Source organism: Dasypus novemcinctus, chromosome 26, assembly GCF_030445035.2.
Source record: "Dasypus novemcinctus isolate mDasNov1 chromosome 26, mDasNov1.1.hap2, whole genome shotgun sequence".
Taxonomy (NCBI): Eukaryota; Metazoa; Chordata; class Mammalia; order Cingulata; family Dasypodidae; genus Dasypus; species Dasypus novemcinctus.
Window position 1 is genome coordinate 40,602,447 of NC_080698.1, and position 22,578 is coordinate 40,625,024.

Here is a 22,578-nt window from a genome sequence, read left to right on the forward strand (position 1 = left end):
CTAGAAACCAGGTTTCTTTGGCTGGATTAAGCTTCTGGCTCGATTAATACTGTGGCCTCCAGCAATGATGCTCTGGCCATCTACCAGAGCAGACAGTGTAAGCTTCATACCAGGCATCAAAGTCTGAGTGGAGCCCACACCAATTAAACTAGAGTAGTTGACTTTTACGGAAATGGAAGCAGTGGGATCCAACTGATATTTAGCTGCAGTGCCAAAATGAGTACAGTTGGTACCTGATGTCCTAGCAAGTTTTACTGAAGGGTCAAGGTTGTTACACACTATCTGATAAATTGATCCTCCAAATTCTGTCCCATCATGGACATTAGTGTGTAACTGGGAGTCTTCAGTCTTCTACCCAGCCCCCTGCAAAATTATTCCTTGTCGGCTTTGGCACTGTCAAAGGTTATCTGGTAACCATCAAGCCAACCCTCCTAACCAAAGGCAGTTGAGCTGCAGATACAGCAAAATCAGAGTCAGCGTTACAACGAGGCTTATACATTCCTTCTTGTAAAAAGACTTAATTTTACCACTTTTCTTTCTTGGGTTTGGTGAGAAGGTCGTATCGAATGTCACTTTCAAATCCTAACAAATCTGGTCTTCAATTGCAATTTCCATTCCCAGGGTGTTATCGGTGTTCCATTTTTCTGTGAAGGGGAGACCATACTCACACCATTTGTATTTGATCTCTAAGGTCCCAGTAATTTTACCAGTGTCTGTATTAGATGAATCATATGTTGAGAATTCCAAGCCACTGCATGACTTTGTTTTCACATCAATTTTCACCAACCCCAAAGAAATCCTTTGTTGAAAATATCTCTGGCAGCTTTGTAAGGTCAGCAGATGATGGAGGAATACATATTGGCCACTTGCAGCTCCTCCTGTAGGTCTCTATGTCAGAGGTCGTGGGAAGGGGTGATCTGGTTGTCTCTTGAGGCTGCTGCCATCACTGCTCCACTCGTAGCTAATGCCACTAGGCTTATTCAAGATAGGGATGCATGCAGCGCCAGTGGCTGGAGGGCAAAGTGAAGTCTATTCCTTTCATTTCTAAATACACCATCATGTCACCAAAATTAGAGGCAATTTTATTTTCTTCTTAATTGTTATATCTATTGTTTCATTTTATTGCCTTATGTTAATGGTTATGAACTACAACAAAATATTGAAAAGAAGTGGAGAGAGTGGGCAGCAGTTAGGTGAAAATTCACCTAGTTTTTGTTTATCCAAAAATATCTTTAGTCTTCTTTCTTGAAGGATGTTTTTGTTGAATATAAATTTCTGGGTTGACTTTTATTTTTCTCTTTCAGCACTTATTTCAGATCTTGTTTCACTATCTATGATCTACATAGTTTTTGATGGTAGGTGGAACAGTCTTTCATATTGTTTTTCCCATTAAGTAATATAACATTTTCTCTTTTGGTTTTCAAAATTCTCTTTATTTTTTCCTTTTCAGGAGTTTGGCTATGATATGCCATGGTGTATGTTTGGTTTTTTTGTTGTTGTTGCTGCTGTTTGTTATTTTTCCTGCTTCAGGTGTTCTGGGTTTCTTGAATCTGTAAGATTTTTCTTTCACCAAATATAGCATGTTTTTATCCATTATATTTTCAAATAATTTTCTTCATCATTATCTTGCTCCTGTCCTTCTGGGACTATAATTACATGTATTTAAACTTTTCCCCTATTTTCCCGCAGGTTCCTGAACTTTGGTTTTAATCTTCATTCCCTTTTTTAAAATGTTTTCTTCAGATTGGATAGTTTTTACTGATCTACCCTTGAATCTCTCTTTCTTCTTTCACTACAATCTACTGTTGAGCCAGTTAAGTGAATTTTTTATTTTGTATCTTGTATTTTTTAATTCTAGGATTTCCATTTTGTTCTTCTTGTAGCTTTATTTCTCTTTTGAGATTTCCTGTTTGTTTATTCATTATCAGTATGTTTTCTTTAGTCCTTACACGTAGTTAAAATATCTCCTTTACAATTCTTGTCTTCTCCATGAGTTTGTTCATTATATTTAGTTCATATTAATAAGATCATACAATACTTGTCCTTTTGTGTCTTGCTCATGTAGTTAACAGCTAGAATATAGGTCACCAGAAGATGGAATGAGGATAGAGAATGGGTAGCTGATGCTTAATTTGTGCATAATTTGTAATAAGGTTGATTGTAAATGTTTGGAAATGGATAAACAGTGATGGATAAAGGTGATGGTAGCACATTATAGTGAATACAGTTAACAGCAGTCATATGTGGGTGTGATTGTGGTTGAAAGGAAAAGTCTAGGGGTATGTATCTCACCAGAAGGAAAACTGGAGGATGAAACATGGAACTATATAGTATTGTGAATCCTGTTGTAGATGATGAATGTGATCAATAATACAAATATAGAAATGTTTTTTCTTGAATATGAACGTATTTACATTAATATTACAAAATGTTAATAATAGGGTGGTATATGGGCAAAAATTCAACTGTAGTGAATAGTAATATATTAATATTTTCCATCAATTATAAAAATATGCTAAGTGAAAGAAATAAGAAATAAAGTACTGCATATTGTCTGACCCCCATTTATATAAAATGTAAGTTTAAATTTACAGAGATGGAATTAGATTAGTAGTATTGTATGGCAGGGGAAGGTTAGAGGAATTGAGAGGTGATGGCTAAGGAGTAGTGGGTTTTTTCCCCCTCTTTTTGGAGTAATGTAAATGCTGTAAAATTGATTGTGGTAATGAATGCACAACTCTGTGAACATACTAAATGAATGCCATTGAATGTACACTTTAGATGGATTGTATTGTATTAGTTTGCCAAAGGGGTGCTGATGCAAAGTACAAGAAATATGTTGGCTTTTATAAAGGGTATTTATTTGGGGTAAAAGCTTACAGTTCCAAGGCCATGAAAAGTCCAGCTTAATGCATCCATAAAAGGTGCTTACTCATCAAAGTCAGCTGTTGAAGTAAGATGGCAGGTGATCTCTGCCTGGTCTCTCCTTCCCCTCCAGGCTTTCTCTCTCAGGCTCAGTTGCAAGCTGGCATAGGGCTTGTCTCTCTTAGGGCTTCCTATATCAATCTCAGCTGTTCCACTGTCTTCCCAATTTCAGCTGTAAGCTATCAGGCAAATGGCTTAAGCTGTAAGCTATCAGGACAATGACTTATCTCTCCTGGGGCCTCAGCTATTTGAATCTTGTCACATGACAGGATAAAAAATGGCAGAGCTCTCTCTTCCAGTGTTTGCCTGAATGAAAGTCCATTTATATCAGATGCAGCAAGAGGGTGGGGATTCAACCTGAGTCATGCCTCACTGGCATAGTTCAATAAAAAAGTTCTACAGCAATCTTATCAAGTAATATAATCAAATTTATTTTGAATTTAATACAATCAAAGGGTATCACACCCAGAGGAACAGATTAGTTTACAAACATAATCTTTTTCTTTTTGGGATTCATAAAATTATTTCAAACTGCCATATATATGGTATGTGAATATATCTCAATAAAATTGTTTTAAAAAATTCTTCTCTGCCAATTTCAACATGTGGGTCATCTCTGGGTTCTCTTTGCTTGCCTATTCTCTTTGCCGGGGTCATATTTTCTTAATTCTTTTTATGTCTGCTATATTTGGATTGCATCACTGACGTTCTGTTATGTTCCTCTGGGATATACTATTATTAGTATTATTAACTATTATTTTAAGTTAGCTTGGATGAACTAAAACTCCTGTCATGGGAAGTAGTTAAAATCTCTGTTCAGTTCTTTTAGACTTGGATGACGTGCTTGGATAGATTAAATACACAGAATTTAGGGTTCCTACTGTGGTAGTTCATGGTTTTAATGGACCCCCAAAAATTCATGTCCTTAGAACTAATCTATTGCTGTGTGTGAAGCTATTGTGTGTGGGTCCTTTTGATTAGGTTACCTCAGTAAGGCATGACCCAGGGTTTCATGGCTCTACAAGCCAATAAGATTGAGTTTTTTACTTGAGTGTTAGCCACTCAGCTTGGAGCCTATTGGGATCTACTTTCAGTAAAAACTTTTTAAAAATTAGAAACTCACCCAGTGCCATTCTCTTTATTGAAGTATAGACTACCTTCAAATTTCCCCCTACTTTTGGTTGCTCTCCAGTGCTTTCAGCTAATTACTTCCTTTATTTTTCCCAGAGTTGATGGTTTTTATCTGTAAAAAGATTGCTCTCATAGAAGCCAATCCTCCAGTACCAGAAGTCCCAAGGTTTTATATGACTTTCAAATGCAATGTCTTCCATTAGTATTGCTCATGTTATTTAATATTACTCATATACTTGTAGGTGACAGCATAATATCACATCAAGCGAATGTGCCATAATCACTTAACTATTCCTTTTTACTTGGGTATCTAGATATTTCCAGTATTTTGGGCTGTTGTGAATTGCAATATGAATTTGATTGCATAGAGGCTTTTCCACATTTTAGATTGTTTTGTAGGTTAGATTACTGGAAGTAGAATTTCCAAGTTAAAGGGAAGCTAAATGTTTTATTGTTCTTGATAGTATTGGCAAGTGCTTTTGTTTTTCTTTTTAAATTATTATGGTAACAGCTAAGCAACATAACATCTCCCATTTTAACCACATTCAAGTATATAATTCATTGCTGTTAATTACATTCACAGCATTGTGCCACCATCACCACCATCCATTTCCAAAACTTTTCTATCACTCCAAATAGTAGCCAAATGCCAAGTGTCTTTTATAAGTCATACATAAACCTTAACAATTTTTTGGCACCTTGTGCCAGGTGTTAAAATTCTTCTTCTTATCTTCTTTTAGGGACCTCAGAGCCCTTACCAAAGGATATTTCACTGATTAAAGGGAGATTTATTGATATGACCCCAATCCTACCTTTCTGAGGAGAAAGATTATTTGTCTCCTGGTTTCCTAAATGAGTCCTTTTTTGGTAGTCTTAATAACACTTCTGCTTTGAGAAAAGTCAGTTCACTTGCCATGAAGTTTTCTTAGGAGTGAAAGAAACCACTTTCTGGGAAGTGGATGTGACTCAAATAATTGGGCTTCCGTCTACCATATGGGAGGAACCAGGTTCTATCCCTAAGGCCTCCTGGTAAAAGGTGTGCCTGTGCAGTAACCTAGGGCCCATGCAGAGACCTGCATGGTGAGCCAGTGCCTGAGCGGCAAGCCAAGTGCCCGTGCAGTGAGCTATGCAGCAAGATGATGATGCAATAAAAAGATGAAGGGGAGAGTCCAGGCGAGATGCAATGAAACCAGGAACTGAGGTAGCACAAGTGACAGGGAACCTCTCTCCACATTGGAGGTCCAGGATCAAATCCCAGTGAATCTTAGAGAAGAAAATAAGAAGAGAAGACAAAAAAAGAGAAATAGACACAGAAGATCACATAGCAAGTGGACACAGACAGCAAAAACAGCAGAGTAAGGGGTAGGGGACAGGGGGTAGGGGACAGGGGGAGGGGGGAGGAGAAAAAAAGAAACCACTTTCAATTTATATTTAAAACTGCCTTCTTGAGTTCTCTTTTTTTTAATTTCTAATTTTTTTATTTTTAAAGAAGGTTTAGATTACATAAATGTTACATAAAAAAATTGGGGATTCCCATATACCTCACCTCCCCCTCCCAAACTTTCCTCCATTAACAACATATTTCTTTAGTGTGGTATATTTGTTACAATTGATGAACACATATTCAGGGTTTGCTACTAACCATGGGCTATAGTTTACAGTATAGTTTATACTCTGCCCCACAAAATTTTATAGGTTATGACAATATGTATAATGACCTGTATCTGTCATTGCAATGTCTTGCAGGACAATTCCAATGTTCCAAAAATGCCCCCATGTTACACCTATTCTTCCCTCTCCCTCCCCCCAGAACCTCTGATGGCCACTGCCTTTATATCAATGATAAAAAGTTCTTCCATTGCTAGAATAATAATGTCTATAATAAAATAATGTCTTCTTTAGTCCATTATTCATTCCCTAATCTTGAGGATCTTGGTACAGAGATGCCCACTCAGTTTCTAATTGAGAGGGACTTAGATCCTATGCGGCAGATGGATGGAACTATCTTGCTTGCAGTTACAGACCATCTGTTCCTTGGGATAGGTATTGTCGTCATTATCTCCATGTCAGTTGTCCTGGGTGAGTTCACTGAGTTCTCTTTGAATTGTTTCATTGAGATGTGATTCCTCTGAAAGAAAAAGCTTACTTCACCCTCCCCATTTGGACCAGAAACCTAAGAGTCATTCTGAAGCCTTACATTTCTCCCATCCCCCATCTCAAATCAATCTACACTCACTGTCTATTCTGTTATGTACATAGCATATACTTTGAAGCTGTCATGTGTCTGCATCTCTGCTACTACCACCCTAGTCCAGACCACCATATTTCCCACCTGGATGGTGGACTCTGCTTATGCTTTCTTTTTTCTTTTTCTTTTGTCCATTCTTGACAAACAGTAAGAGAAATCTTGTTGCTCTCTTTTGTATTATCCATTAATAAAACCCATACTCATTACCATGGTCTGGTAAACCTGCATGAGCTGGCCTTTGCCTGTTTCACCTGCCTTACTCCTTGCTTGTTTGTTTGGGTCTCTTTTATTCCCTCCCCCATCCCTTCCTGGTCAGTTTCCTCTTCCTGAAATGCTCTTCCCATCCTCTTTTGCAGTGACTGGCTGGCTGCTTCTCATCACTTAAATCACAGAGAGACATTTTCTGATCAATTCTTATCAAGGAGCTATATATGTCTATACATAAAATCCGTCGTTAGATTTGAGCCCCAATGAAATCTGAACTAATATTTCTTAATATATTGTGTATATTTTATCATGCTAAATTCTGCATCAGTACTTTACATCCTATTAAGGAGAAGTTTTTACTGTTGTTTTTGTATTTGTTGTAAAGCAGATCACACCCTGTCAAAAACTCTGTGCTTTCAAGGTAGATTTGGCTGGTCCAATATCCTGCAGCAACAGTGACTAGAAGGAAGTGTTGTGGGAGAAAAGCATTTCTCTTTTTGAGAAGCAAATAGCAAAATTACATTAGTTGTCACATGAAAGAGAAAACAAAAACTCAAAAAAAATAGTCTTTTTGAATTAGCAAGGTTAGAAGGTAGCTTTATCAACAGTTTTTTTTGGGGGGAGGGGGTGTTTCTGTTTTAAAATTATTTTTTTTATGTATATAACCACAAATAGTTACTCAGTGCCCATGTTACTTGGCTCAGTGAGTTTATAATCAGGTAGAAAGGAAATGCAGGCCAACAACTTTAATAATGGTTAAAAAAAAAGTTATTGAGTCCTTATTATATATCAGGCATTTTTCAAAATGCCATTCATGTGATGATTCATTGAAATATCCAAATGTGTAGGAACATCATTATTCCCATTTTATAGATGAGAAACAGAGGCATAGAATTTAGTAATTTACTTCAACTCACACAAAGTGGCAGAGCTGAGATTTGAACCCAGATAGTTTAGGTAATAGTCTGTGCTATAAAGGAAAGTGTGATCTGCCAGAACAGAACAGGTTATGTGCTTTATGAGCAACAAGAAGGGTGTGGAAATAAATTCCTGCTGAGGAAAACTGACTTGTGAGTGGCTTAGCTGATTTGTCACCAGGGTTTTAAAAATGGGAAACAACCTCATTTCCTTTTCTTTAGACCAGAGCTGATAACCATGCAGGATGGTCGTGAGGAGTGAGATTAATGCCTAATGTGACTAGCAATGTAACTGGCACAAAATAAGTTATTATAAATAGCTGTTATGTTTAGTGTTACCTTTGATAGGTGGTGCTTTGTGAGATGGCCATTCTAGGTGGAGAGAGCAATGCAAGGCCTTGGCCCAGTTTACCTACAGCAATGGTGGAGAGAAGTGGGAGGTAAAGTTGAGAGAAATTTGCAGCTTTCCTTGCTGTATTAAGGGTTGGATTGAATCAACGCTTTGTCTTTGAACGGCAAGTTGGGGAAACTTGTGTTTCCCAAAATGGGATACTTAACATCCCTGAAGATAAAAGGCCTGATAATTGGACACCACAAAAATACCATGACACATGAATTTTTCTAGGAAAATTTTAGGGGAAGTTAAGTAATTTAAAATTATTTTAAAACAACACATATTTTTATATGAAAATACATTTTAATGTCTGTATGGTGCAGACTTTAGTTTTAAGGCAATCGTCTTGGAATTTTCCCATTTTAAGGTTTTAGGGTTGTACTCCTATTCCTTTATCTGTCTTCACTCTTCTTTGCCCTGGGAAAAAGGAGTGAACTGAATAAAAGCCAAGCTCTTCAAAACCCAGGCTCTTTACAGTACAGCTGAAAAAGCCTCCAGGCCAGGGAAGCCAATGGTTACACAAACCAGGTGGGAAAGTATGTCTAGTAATTTCAATAGAGGGCTTACACTTAGAAATGATGTTTTGAACACACTGGTTAGGCTATGTTTTTGTTTTTTAGCTACGGGGGAGTGAACCCAGAGCCTCCTACATGCCTAACAGGCGCTCAACCACTGAGCAACACCCGCTCCCGCGTGAACAGGTATTGGTGTCTCTGATTCTGAATATGTTTTAAATTGTGGACTTAATCATGCATAAGGACGGGGGTACAAAATAACACGAGTCAAGTGCAGTTACAGTTGGGAGACAGGCAAAAATAGCAAGTTAGCATTTACTGAGCACTTCCAGGACAGGCAGTTAAGTGCCGTAGCATATAAGGCTGACAACAACCCTGAGAAAGAGCTTAGTAGCCTCTTAAAGGAAAACAGCATCAACTGTCCGAAGTCACACAAGTAGCCTGTGCAGACACGCGTCTGACCCCACAACGTAAGGCTACCCTAAACCTAACCCCGAGATACCGCGAGACTTCACGAAAATACCTGAACTGGCCCAGAGTCGCCGAAAGCTCCAACCCAGGCTCCGCCCACTCCCTGACATGACGTCCCCTTCGCCGTAGGCGGACGTGCGTCGGTGTCGTCACCACGTCCACCGCTCCAGAAGCGTGCGTGGCGGCGGCGGCGGCACAGGTAATGGGGGAGCGGGGGGCGCGGAGGCGGCTTGTGCGCCGCGACCCTGCCCACGCGAGGTTGCGAATGCAGCCGACCAGGGGTCGCGGGGGCAGACCCGAGCAGGGTGCGGCGAGGCCCCCTGGGGCTCGAGGGAAAAGAGCCCAGCGTGCAGGGGCCGGCGTCCCGACTCGTCCCGGCTGGCGGCGCGCTGATTCACTGGACTTCCCCGGTGCACTTTCCCTTCCCCGCGGCAGAACTTCGGAGACTCTCAGCCTTCTGGGTCCAGCACCTAGGGTGGGGCGGAACACGCCCTTTCGGGGCAAGGGTGAAAGGGAACTGAGTCAGTTTTTCCTTCCCATGTGGTCTAGGTAAGGGGAACTCGCTCCCTCGTGGGAAACGCTGTTCTTTCAAACATGCTTTCTAAGGAAAGGAATGGTTCTTCTCTACTGGTTTCGGTTGGGGTCGCTTGAGATCTGCTGCTCCCTCACCGGAGGCCCACCTGATGATGGAGGAGGGAAGGCAGGACGTGGGTGGGAATTAGGAGGCGGCACGACAGGAAGAAAAGGTGAACGAGGAAAATGCAGACGGCAGAGCTGTCATGGGAAAATATTTGTTTTACAGATTCTAGGAAATCATTCAGTGGGTCCTAGAGTCGTTAATTTCAGGCCCGTGATATATACACGCGCCTAGGACACGTTCTGGACGAGGCCAAGTGTTCCTGCAAGTCTTCCAGTTATATTTTATGGAACCACTGTTACTTGGCAGCTCTGTAGGCCTCACGCTTTAACTGGAACCCAAGTCTCAGGAGAGTATTATAACAGTAAAATGTGGTATGCAAGAATAATAGTACTAAGTGTTCTAGGTGTACAAAACCGGATAGCTGCAAGCACAGATTCTAGTCATAACTATCCCACAGATTGCTGCCTCTTTCAGTTTTTCATTTAAACAGGACATGAATTTCTCTTAGTTGATAAATAAAACTGAAATGTGCCCCTTTGTTTTTCTTTCCTTGTTTCATTGCTGTACATGCATGTTTGCCTTACAGATGTATGGTTGGTGACTTTCCAGATGTTGAGGTACCTGTCTACTTGGCATAGGCCGTTACTTAATTGTAGTTGGAGTAGACTGTGCCTTCTGAAGCAGTGTCTATTTACAATGAAGTTGGAGTCACCAGAATTCCAATCACTCTTCACAGAAGGATTGAAGAGTTTGACAGGTGAGAGATTAGAATGCCTTTGGAATCCTGTGTAAATGGAGAAGCAGTGGATCAACTTTTTTAGCTACCATTCAGATTTTCTTTTCTTCCCTTTTTGTTTTTTTAAAGCAAATGAAAGAAAAGGTTCCTATGGGTTATCCAAAATAATAACTGAGTCACTAGAAGGGGCTAAAAGGCTCAGAATTTCTGTATACCGCAGAAGTACTTACATTATATTGTCCTCCTAACTTAATGTATTAATAGGTATGTTTTTTTCTTGTTTTATGGCTGAGGAAACAGGCTTAGGAATGTGAAGTGCTTTCCTGTGCTTTTATAATAACTGGAGAGCTGAGTTTTGAACTTCTGCAGTCTGATACCAAAGCCCAGATCGTGACCACTAAGCCTGGGAGAAGTGCTTTATGAGAGAAGTGAAGGCAGAGGGAAAGAGGCGTTACCTGTGCACGTGCAAAATTTACCTAAAAGGAATACAGGAAATTACTTTGGCCAACTGCTTGACTGCAACGGCTTCATTTTGCTCTTGCTACAATTCTGTCTGTATTTTCCTTTAATGTTAGCTCCTGCTGTTGCTGAAGCAGCCACACTACTGCATTTCAAAGCCGGTGGGTGTTTTATTGGCACTTTCATAAATATATTAAGCTGTATGTATGTAGAGACGATGTGAGCCACATATATAATTTAAATTTTTCTAGTAACCACATTAAAAAGCTAAAAAGAAATAGGTTAATTTTATACTCATTTTATATACCAATATGTCTAAAACATTATTACAAAATGAAATTTACATAAAAAATATTAATATTTTCCATTCTTATTTGCTAGTAGACTTTGAAATCAGTATGTACTTGACACAGTCTGTTTCACTTCCGACTGGCACATTTCAAGTGCTCAGTAACCACATGTGGCTAGTGGCTACAGTTTGAATAGTGCCAGTCTATAGTTAGAGAATCTGACCTTGTTCTTTATTTACTTTCCCTTCTCAGTCCCCATCCTTCCCACCCTCAATAGCAAAAGGCCCCTTGGAGAAGAGGTGCCAAGTGACTGAATGTCAGTAATTCATCTTTGATGGTTTATTTCAGGGCATCCTGCATTTTCTTTGAAACAGGGCTCTGGATATTGATTACTATAGGTTCTTGAACATCTGTTATTTTAATATTTATTTTTGACTTCAAGAGTTGAATTTTTCACTCTGAGCGGTGAAGTCCTAAGAAGTAAGAACCTAAAGAATAGTTTTAAGATAAAGGTAGTGACTGCCTGCCTCCAAGTTTCTGTCCTAAAGAGACTGGCAAATGAGAGCAGAGACATATTCTAAAATTGACTTTTTCTAGGCTACAGTAGAAGTGGCAAGAATGGACTCTCTTAGTACTTTACTCAATAAGAAAATAAAATAATTGCTTTTATTTGATCTCTGCTGCTTTCTGAGGATTTGGGTGTCCTTGTAAAATGTAATGTTCTATATAAAAACAAAACTCAAAACCACAGAAAACCTTTATGATGGCAATTGCATTGTAATAGTGTGCACTTTAATTCCTGCTATAGCAATTCTCAAATCTTAATATAAGCTGCTGCTTTGCCACATGTCAAATTAGTCTTCAATATGTGAGAATTTGGGAGACTAGCATAGTGAATTATGGATGTACAGGATTTTATAATTTGTCAGGTTATTTTGTATGCTTTATTCTTTTAGCTTCAGTACAACCACATAATGCTAATGACATATAAGATTGTTTTCCCATTCTATAAATGAGACTGAAATACCATGAATTTAAGTGCTTTTTTGCCTGGGTTACATGGTTTGTGGATGAGCCAGAACTCCTTTGGCTGTTTGGCTGTGGTCCATACTCACTGAATGATAGGGCTTGGGGATTAGTTTTCAGCTGCTTAAATATGTGACCTCCGAAGGTCATATTAACATTTGTGGCAATATGAACAACAGATCACTCTTTTTGAAGTTTGGGAGCTCTGGGAACTCTGAAGAGCAGATGTCTTATTTTCTGGCTGGATTGGTCACGCCGTGTAAATTCTTCCTCCTGCTTGTACGTCCCACTCATTTCCCAAACCTCCAATACCCAAAATTCAAAATTAAAGGGAAGAAATTACTGAAATTTGATTGAAAATTAAAATTAAATTAAACAGGAGACTGTTATGAAAATTTTGCCATGGTCTTTTGGATTCCTACTGAGGGTAATTAATAATGATAGACTCAGAAGCAACAGTTGGAACAAATTATGCCAATTCTGGAATGATGAGATTCTGCATATATTGAGTGTTAGGCTGAAATTTATAGTTAAATTTAATTGTATTAGGTGTTGTTTTCACTGTGAATGTATGCAGCTTGCACAGTTCATTGGAATATCAAGTATGTGCCTATTTCTGAAAGGTTGAGGTTGTCAGTAATTGAGGAATAAGTCTTTAAGGTTGATAGCTCCCACTTTTTAAGTCAATATAGAATCCTGACTTTCTTATAGCTTAATGACTACTTTTACTCACAGACACATAGATATGCCATTATATGCCTTTCTCATTTGTATTCAAGTGACACTTTTTATATCCTGAATTGTGCTTTTTTGTGGAAATGGTTTAATAGCATAGGGCTAATCAAACTAAGGAATAGATTACTGTGAGGTCTGAATCTTTTCTTCTGTAATGCAATTAATTTACTGGGTGACTTTGAACTTAAAATTTTATTTTGGTGAAACCAGCATGAGAATCTTAAAACAGTGGTTATCTATGGAAATTCAGACTTGCCCTTCATCCTGTTTAAATGAAAGTAAAACGTCAATTTTTTGCCTTCCAAAATAGTATTTTTATACTGTTACAATTTGAAGGAAGCAAACTTTTAAAGAATAATGTATTTTCAGATGAACCCCCCCCCTTTTTTTTAAATTTATAAGGTAGGATATAGTTCAGTTTCATGTGAGCCAAATTGGTAAAAAGATGAGTAAAATAGGTCTTCAAAGACATGAACAGATAATTTTAATATAATTAATAAGCATAAAGACAGAGAGTATACCAAGCTTCTCTGGAAGCTTAGAAAAATCTTATTTAACCCCACTTTCAGGAAGAATTTCCTAAACTGAATCACAAAAGATGAGTAAGAGTGAGATAGATCAGTGTTTTTTTGAACTGGGAGTGACCCATTAAGTGGGCCATATAGTCAATTTAGTGATCATGACCAGTATTTAAAAAAAGGGAAGGGAGTGGGTAGAGGAAGGAGGAGGGGAGAGAATAGAATAGAGTATATTAGATTGCATGGTATGTAGTAAGGGTAAGTATTCCATGAAACTTTTCTTCCTCCATTTACACACACAGGTGTGCGTGTTATTGCTGAGTGAAATATCTTTGTGTGGGTTATGTGCCAAGAAATTTGGCAGCCAGCCACTGAGCTAGATGAAGAAGCTAGGAAGGTATTTAGGTGAAGTGACCTGCGTGAGCAGAGATGTTGAGGGAAACTCCAGGGAGGTTTTGTTGCATTTAAAGTATGATGCAAGGAATAGTGAGAGACAAGATGAGAATAGAACACCAGAGGCCCTTGTATATTGTGCTAAGAATTTGGATTTTATCCTGTGAGTAATTATGAGGCTAGCAGTGGCATAACATGATTAACTAAGTGTTTTAGGTCCCTCTGTCTTGACTGTGGCTGCATTTAAGGGGAGGGAAGTGTGATGTTGAGGGCAAGAAGGTAAATGAGGACACTCTTGTGAGACTTACACTAGTACGGCAGAAGATTATTAGGGCCTGGACTAGGGAGAAGTGGAGACAGATTCCAGAAATATTTTGTCAGTCCTTAACCTTTTGGGTCTTGGACCTCTAAATCTCATAAAAGGTATGCATTAACACACATGGATTTTACATTATGTTTGAAGGGATCATGGACTCCCATATTACGGAACCCTTAATAAGGATCTACAGTCAGTGGACTTGATTGTATATTTGGAATAAAGGAGAATAAACTTACCCTTGGGAAGCAGTATACTTGTGGGAGAGCCAGCTTTTAGTTAAGATGAGAAGATAGAGGGAAGTGTATTTGGTATAGAAACCGAGGTTATTTTTTAATAAATTATTTTAGGAATGGTATGGGTGGTGCTGAACGGTTTGGAAAGAATAGGTGGAAGAGGAAGGTAGTGATGAGAAAGAACAGAAAAACAGTTGATTGGAGTAGGGAAGGAGGATTTATATTTTGCACATGTAATGAGTTTAGCTGAAGGCTAGCATCAGTTGCCCTCCAGCCAAAAACCACCAGGAACACACCAGTGGTCAGACAGGTTGGGTGGTTAACTCCTTGCTGTGAGGGAGAATGCTGACTGTGGAGAACCTTGAGGCATCTCTGTTAGAGGATTTTATTTTAGAAAGGGCTACAGCAATTTGGGCTTGTATATGGTAGTTTGGGGGAGTGCTAAGGAAGCCTGGGCTTTGCTGTGGATGATGCTGTCCTCAAGCAAGGATAATTTTATGTTTGGGTATCATAATGGATCTCATCTAGAAGAAGGAAAGACCATACTAAGGCTGAAGTTGTAATTCTTAAAGCAGCACTCATTTGTATTAGCAAGGATAGGGGGATGTTTGGTAATTTTGTGATAGCTCAGACAATATTCATATTTACAGCATTACAGCTTGGTCTTGTTTTTGTTGGCCCATCATGGTTACAGAGCAGCCATGCCTGATGTTGGTGTTCTGTGAATTTTTTAATGTTTAACAGGAGAGCACTAAGTCTAGTCGGTAGTACCAGGCCAGCTCCTGGATGTTTTTCTCACTAGGGTCCATATGGTGTCCATTTGTCAAATAGGCATAGTTACAATGCGTTCTGTCTTATCCTGCCCTGAAAGTGGTCAGTAATGGGTCTCTGAGAAGCGATATGAGTTGGTTTTAAACATCACAGGCTTATTTCTTGAAGGGTTCTCTTACCCATGACGTTTATCCTAAGTAGTGTAATAGACTTGTGTTGTCTATATCTTGGTAGTTTCAGATTGCATGAATATATTGCCTCTATGTCTGTACAAGAGAAATACTTATGGGAACACCTCACCATTTCTAAAGCATGCATGTAAATGTGGAAAATAAAAGAATTGTTTACTCTCTTTGGTAATAGTTCAAATTTATATTGATGACCTTGAAGCACTGGCATTCTAAATTATTTTTGGAATCAACAGAAAAGTTCTGCAAGTTCCCTGCTTCCCCACAGTTCTTAGAGGCAGTTGACTACAAGCAAGTCATTTTACTTCTTTGGGCCACCTCATTTTTCATATGAAAGGTCTCAGCTATATGGTCTCTAATGTCCCCAGTAGATTGAAAAACCTTGTATTTCACATTCTTAGAAGAAGGTCAATGAAATAAAAATCTCTTTTCTTTCATTCCAGAATTATTTGTCAAAGAAAATCATCAGTTAAGAATAGCAGGAGGAGCTGTGAGGGATTTATTAAATGGAGTAAAGCCTCAAGATGTGGATTTTGCTACCACTGCTACCCCTACTGAAATGAAGGATATGTTTCAGTCTGCTGGTATTCGTATGATAAATAATAAAGGAGAAAAGCATGGAACAATCACTGCCAGGGTAAATGATAATTTTGATGCATTAATTTATTGTATTGTCGTTTTTGTTAACTTTTTTAAAATTTAATTTTTTTCTAGCTAAAAAAAATCAAATAAGTCTAAAAAATGTCAGTTTTCCTATCTTAGTTTGCCAGACCTTTTGTGACAATTCTCATACAGTGGGTTGCCTTATACAATAAGCATTTATTAGCTCAGTTTGGGGGCTAGAGTCCAAAATCAAGATGTCAGTGAGGCCATGTGATTTTTCCTCAAGTCAGTAACGTTCTGACAGTGGCAGTTCTCCTTACATGGCGATGTCCTTAGTCTCGTCCATGACTTTGACTTCTGGCTTGAAAAGGTCTTGTGGCCCCTTCTGGTTTCTACTGACTTCCTCTGAATTCTCCTTAAAAAGACCTCCAATAGTCATATGGTTGGCCCTCATTCAGTTTGCCCACAAATGAGATGTTGGAAGGTCCAGTCACACAGGAGTCCACACCATGACTCACCTTAACATATTCAAAGATACTGTTTACAAATGGGCTCATAGCCTTAGGGACATGGAGTAGGGCTTGGACATATCTTTTGTGGGATACATGATTCAATCCCCAACATCTCACAAACCTTAATTCCTTCTCTTTTGTTTCAACCACTTTGAACTAATTCTTAGGGTAGTACCTGTTAAATCCATGTTTCTTAAGAAGGGTTTTGTATGCTGCAGGGTTTTTTTTGTTTTTTGTTTTCATTTTAATTTCCCAGTCTTAAGGTGTTATTTATTGACTTCCTATTACAGAAGATGATTTAGCTTTATTTCACCCCTTCTAAACAACAAATAAATATAATTCTCCTGCCTCCATCTTCCCAGTAGATTTATATCATAATTTTTGGTTAAATCAATATTTAGGATTTACAGTTATGACTTTGCATTACTTACAGCCGGATTGTACAGTGTATTATGATTACTTTTCTTGCATGTTTTTTTTTTTCTCTGCAGTTAGTAGTATTTTTCTTTTACAAAGCTTTCCATGTATCCCTGATTGATTCCTATACTCTGCAGAAATGCAAACCTCTCAGTAGATTTAAACACAACAAGTTTTAATTCCTTCTTTTTGAGACATCTTACCTGGTGCTCTCTTTCTTCCTACTCCAGTCTGGATTGATTCTGTTTAGGTCTGCCTCACGACCTCATCTTGGGCTTTTCCTTCACTAGAATCCTGGGAATTTCTCTGGGCACTCTTTGTTAGAACTCCTGTATCCAAGACACCATCTGGTATTATGCTCTCACTTTACTAGTCAAAAAAACTATATGGAGTATATGGGATGTACATTTTAAAAAATCTGCAGGTCTGGAAATATTTTTATTTTTAGTTTAACATTGGTTTGATGTTTTGTTGGCTATGGAATTCTAGGTTAGGAATCATTTTCTCTCATAAATGAATTTATAGGCTTTCTTGTTTAGCTTCCAGTATTGCTACTGAGAAGTCTGACCCATTCAGATTTCTCCTTTGAGACTGGATTTTTTTCCTTTTGCAAGCCTTTATGATCTTATCTCTGGTTTTTTAAATTGAAAGATGATTTTCCTAGACTTTGACTTATTTTATCATTCACTGTGCTGTGCACTTAGTGGACCTTCTTGTATTTCCTTCATAATTTCATCCCCCTTGGTTAAATATTTTCTTTGGAAATTCTTATTTGGATGTTGAACCACTGATCTTCTGGTTTTATCTTTTGTCTATTTCTATCCTACCTTACTTTCCACTAGAGTACTTTATCTTCCAACCTTTCTATTTGTAATTTTTGCAGTCTTTTAAATTTTCAAGAGGTATTTCTTCTTAGACTATTTCTTTTAAAAGCTTCCTACTCCTGCTCTTATTTTAGATGTGATATCTTCACTTACTTCCCTTAGGATTATTTTGACAATGCCTGTTTTTCCTCAGAGCATTTAATTACATGTTGGCCTTCCTCAAATGTAGGTGTTGTCTCTTTATATTTGTGTGATGGCCTAAAGTTTAGCAGAATGATTTGAAAGTTTTTCATAGCTTTGTATGGAAAGTCTTAGCCAATTAGTTGTGGGACTCCTAATGTCATTATTAGTCTTTTCATTGGGAGAAATCAGAGAGGAATCTTCTGGTGTTAAGGGAATAAGCCTGGCTGTTACAATTTTGAAAGCCAAGTAGAGGAAAGGGCAGTGGTCATGCTTATTTTTTTCACTTAAACTTAATGTTCACTCTGGTGCTTCACTTGCATGATCATCTGTGCCTTGTGCCCCAAGTCCTGATTATTTTTGGCTCAACCTTTATGGAAAGTAAATCTCTGGTTTTCTGCCTGGGAAAGGAAGGCATTTGGGGGTTCTAATTGATGCTTCTGATTTTAAAGTCTTCCTGCTTCAAAACCCTTTTCTTACCTCTTTTCTTGCCTTCAGAGATACTTGACGCCTCAAATTCCCGAGTTTAATTCTATAGCAAGAGCTAGCTTGTGTCTAGAGGAGAAAATGCATGACATTTGGAGGAATCCTGGAACAGACTTATACTCAATATTGCTATTCACTTTCTAATGAAGAGATTCCGCACTCCCAGGCTGGCATCCACAGCACTTTGCTATCTACGCCTGAATGTTCATAAGCTGTTTGTCAGGGCCACTTTCTCTTTATTTTCCTCTTTCTCTCCACTGTGTCTTTGTTCATCTTTTCTTTTCACTTGAATGTTCTTCCCACATCTGCATGTACAAATCTTACTAGTCAAAGCTCAGCTCAGATTGTCACTGTTGTGGAGCTACTCAGCTTTTCCCAGCTGGAAGTGATCTTAACTCTTCCCAAGGTATATTTAGCACTTTATTTTAGCTCACCGATGAAAGTTGCAGGATCTATTAACCATGTTAACCATTTTTATTCCTTTATCAATCCTTTGCTTAAGATACCTATTCTAAAAATTGATATTCAACTCTGCAAACTGGAGGGTGCTATTAAAAGTTTTATCAGGAAGAGCAGATGTAGTTTAAGCAGTTGAGCACCTGCCTCCCACATGGGAAGTCCTGGGTTTGGTTCCTGGTGCCTCTTAAAGAAAAGACTAAACAGGCAATGAACAGATAACAAGCACCAAAAAAAAAGTTATTTCAACTAAGGGTAGCTTGATAGTGAAGAACCAGAATCTAGTGTTTTAAGGGCTCCTCCCTTCTGCCACATCATGACTCAGATTGTCAGTTTTATAAACCTAGCCTATGATAAACTCATCTTTATTATCAGGATGGGTTTTGGTTTTTTTTTTTTAAAAAACAAATCAATTTTGTTGATACATATTAATAAAGCATACAGTTCATCCAAAAGGAGATGGGTATTTTTTTAAAACAGTAGTATTCTTTGGATCTATCTTTGAATATTGTCAGTGGTTTTCTATCTCAAAGTATTTATATACTAGTTTACTTAGGTAATTGTCAGGGCTTACAGTACTGTGCCTTAATGAACATAAACTTATTTTTTTGATCCATCCAGTGATCTGAAAAACTAATTTTTAAAAAACATGTATTTTTTTGCAGCTTCATGAAGAAAATTTTGAAATTACTACACTCCGGATTGATGTCACCACTGATGGAAGACATGCTGAGGTAGAATTCACAACTGACTGGCAGAAAGATGCTGAGCGCAGAGATCTCACTATAAATTCTATGTTTTTAGGTAATATGTAGAGATAAAATAGCATTTTAGTTCCACCTACCAGGGTGCCTTCTTTTCCAGTGAAACCTGCATTCTGGAAATGTTCTGTCTTGAGAGGTTGAATTATAATTTCTCTTAAGATACAGTGTAGTATATTGCTTTAAAGAACTGACTCTGGAGCCAAAATATCTGGGTTCAAATTCTGACCCCCATCACTGACTAGCTGTAAAATCAGGATGGTAGTGTTCCCTTCCTTTGTGGGTTGTTGTGAGATTTGAGGGAGTTAATAATTGTAAATGCTTAGAACCATGCCTGGCACTTGCACACATTCAGTCAGTGTTATCTTACTAATTTCACTTAAACAGCATTAACATTTCAAGTAAGAAAAATGCGTGCTTGCACACACACACATCCATCCCCCCATCCCTCTCTTTCCTCTGCACTATCTTGACTGCACATGTGGCACACATCTCCTGTTCTTGCCTCACTTTTTCGGTGCCCACATCACGCATGGACATTGGTGAATGACTTCAGCACCTTTCTTCTGCTGAACCTAGATGAATCTCAGATTCTTTTTTATCATTGTGCTTTAGCAAACATCAAAAATCAGTCAGAATTGGCTTGCAAAATGAAAGCTTTTTTGTTATTTCAGCTTAACTTTTTTATTGATGAAAGTGTTGAATCATACTGGGAATTGATATGAAGTATGTTAGTGTTTTGGTGCATAGATAATGCCTGATTTTTTGTTCTATAAACTTTAGATAAGCCGTATATGTTTAAAACTTTGGATTAGAGAAGAGAGGATTGAAACATCTGTTTATCACCTAGTTTGTCACAACAGTAGTGGTGAGAGGATGGAGTATAAGGTTTGCCTCATGAGATAGGGAATGAGATAGGCCAAGGTGGGATCTCACGCTAATTATATTAATAGCTAATACCATTTGTACAGTGTAAGGTTCTAGGCACATCATTGGGCACCTGATATATTATCTCAGTTAACCCTCAGAAAAACTTCATAAAGTTGGGTATGAAACCCATTTGACAGACCAGGAAAGTGAAACTCAGAAAGGTTAAGAAAATAAGCTTTTATTACAGAGGACCATTATTTGAGCCCCTAAATCCAAAGCCTAGATAAATGATTAGAAGGAGTCTAGTTAGTGGCTTATATCAATCATACTTAAGAGTAAATTGCTCCAACTAGTGCAGTGTTTTGAATATTGTGACTGGCTTCTCATAAGCATACTTAACTAAAAGAAAGAAACTAATATATTTATTCAAGGTACTATTTTACAAAAATTGAGGCTGTTCTTACTGGGACTCCTGTTTTCTAACATTTCCTGAAGACTTATAATGTGCCAGGCACTGTTCTATGCACATTATATACATTTAATCTTCCCACAGCCCTGTGAAGTAGATGCCGTTTAACCCGTGGTAACTTGGTCAAGTTATATAGCTCATAAACTACACAATTAGGATTCCAACTGAAGCAGCCTGGTTCTAGATGTCATGTTCTTAACCACTCCATTATTCTGAGCAACTCATTTTCTTATCTGTGTTCACTATATTTTAAAAGAATGATACTCAGAGCAAGACAAAGTACACATAGATGAGATTCTCACAGATTCTTTTTTATAGCCCACTTTATCTTGTCCAGGCTCTTCTCAGGCCTTACTGACCTAGGCATTCCTAGAATGTGCTGGCATTTATAATAAACTTGCTTTCCAAATCATTATTTTCACTTTTATCATATTCCTATCAATTTTTTCCTCCAGATTTTGATGTACTGAAAAATACTTTAGTACTTCCAGATCACCAGGGAGAATTGTGTCTTCATTAAGAGAAATAACAGGAAGACACAGACATACCAAATCTTTATTTGCTACCTTGTAATAATATTTTTATTCTGTTTTACTCATTTCTTTTTCTCTTCACTTTCTGTTTTGTATTTTTGGTACTTAGCCCTTTAAATTTCTCATACAAATCAAAATAGTCTCTTTTAATAATTACTATATGTACAAAACCAAAACAGCCTGAGAGTTATTTCTTAAGTCTGGCCTTACAAGTATTGTTGAACTTGGGATAATGAGAGAGCAAGTTCAAAGAGAACTAAATTGACAAGTGGTTATTTTTCTTAAGTAGTAGCAGTATCTCCTAGCTGGATGCCATCAACATCGTTTTTAAGCACTTCATGGAGGTTGCCTGAATGGCCTTACCATCTCCTTTGGGCCTTCTGCTGAGAAGCTGGTTACATCTGTGGATGTACTCGATCAATTCAGAGTTATGGCTGATGGATCTTGCACTCACGTGAGGACAGGCCATGCCTATAAAAAGCATGCAGCTCACTGACTTCATCCTGAAATTCACAGTGCCCACCAGAAGTATGTTCAAGGAGCCTAGCAGAAGGCAGATAACAGTACAAAATGGGCAGCCACAAGATAGGCCAAGAAGATTGAAGCCAGAGAAGGGAAAGCCAAGATGACAAATTTTGATCATTTTAAAGTCATGAAGGCTAAGAAAATGAGGAACAGAATAATTAAGCATGAAATTCAGAAGCTCCAAAAGGCACATGTCCTGTAAGCTTCCAAAAACACGTGCTGCTAAGGGGACTGCTGCAGCTGCTGCAAAGGTTCCAGCAAAAAAAGATGCTCACTGTAGGCAGGAAGGCTTCAGCCCAGAAAGTTCTGCACAAAAAGCCGCAAGCCAGAAGGCAGGGGCTCCAGAAGCTCAGAAGGGTCAGAAAGCATTGTAGGACATTCATTACATTTGGTGAATACATTTTGGAGCACTGCTGCACCACATGGATAATGGTTTACATTGTAGTTTACACTCTCCCCCAGTCCACCTCTGATAGCATTTATAATCATGCCTTTGAAGCCTCTAATGTTTCTGTGTGTTGTGTTTTCTTGGGTCTTTGTCTTCATTCCAGGCTTATAAAATATCTTTCTATGGTTTCTATTGTTAAACCTATTTTTTAATTTTTTCTTTCAGATTGTTTTGTCCATTCTTTCCAAACAGTCTTGAAAATCAGCTTGTCTGGTACCTTTGTCCTTGCAAGCCCCATGAATCTTTTGGTACCCATTATATTCCAAAAGTAACGTAAGGGGTCCTATTTTATGTTTTTAGTGTTGTTTCTTCCCATTCAGAACGATTGTATACCTTTTATTTGATAATAGTATCCTATTTTGTCCCTCAGTTAATTTT

General features: G+C 38.2%; 2 protein-coding genes and 2 pseudogenes across 5 annotated transcripts in view; 2 read left to right on the forward strand and 2 right to left on the reverse strand.

Annotated features, from left to right (window-relative positions):
- The window catches only part of IL5RA (interleukin 5 receptor subunit alpha), a 73,010-nt gene extending 64,057 nt beyond the window's left edge, over nucleotides 1-8,953 (reverse strand). Inside the window, exon 1 of one of the 3 annotated variants that reach the window (XM_004483110.3) lies at nucleotides 8,861-8,953. The gene's annotated coding sequence lies outside the window, so the exon portion shown is untranslated. The remainder of the gene's footprint in view (nucleotides 1-8,860) is intronic. The other 2 variants (XM_058288393.1, XM_058288392.1) reach the window with 2 other exon arrangements.
- Nucleotides 1-10,021, reverse strand: LOC101431303 (voltage-dependent anion-selective channel protein 2-like; annotated as a pseudogene).
- The window catches only part of TRNT1 (tRNA nucleotidyl transferase 1), a 19,536-nt gene continuing 5,876 nt past the window's right edge, over nucleotides 8,919-22,578 (forward strand). The window contains exons 1-4 of one of the 2 annotated variants that reach the window (XM_004485320.5): nucleotides 8,919-9,007; nucleotides 10,035-10,205; nucleotides 15,560-15,753; nucleotides 19,260-19,398. In XM_004485320.5, the coding sequence (XP_004485377.1) occupies nucleotides 10,058-10,205; nucleotides 15,560-15,753; nucleotides 19,260-19,398 (481 nt within the window). In that variant the 5' untranslated portion in view covers nucleotides 8,919-9,007; nucleotides 10,035-10,057. Of the gene's footprint in view, nucleotides 9,358-10,034; nucleotides 10,206-15,559; nucleotides 15,754-19,259; nucleotides 19,399-22,578 lie in introns of both variants that reach the window. The other variant, XM_058288391.2, reaches the window with a different exon arrangement.
- Nucleotides 20,232-22,223, forward strand: LOC139437685 (large ribosomal subunit protein eL14 pseudogene; annotated as a pseudogene).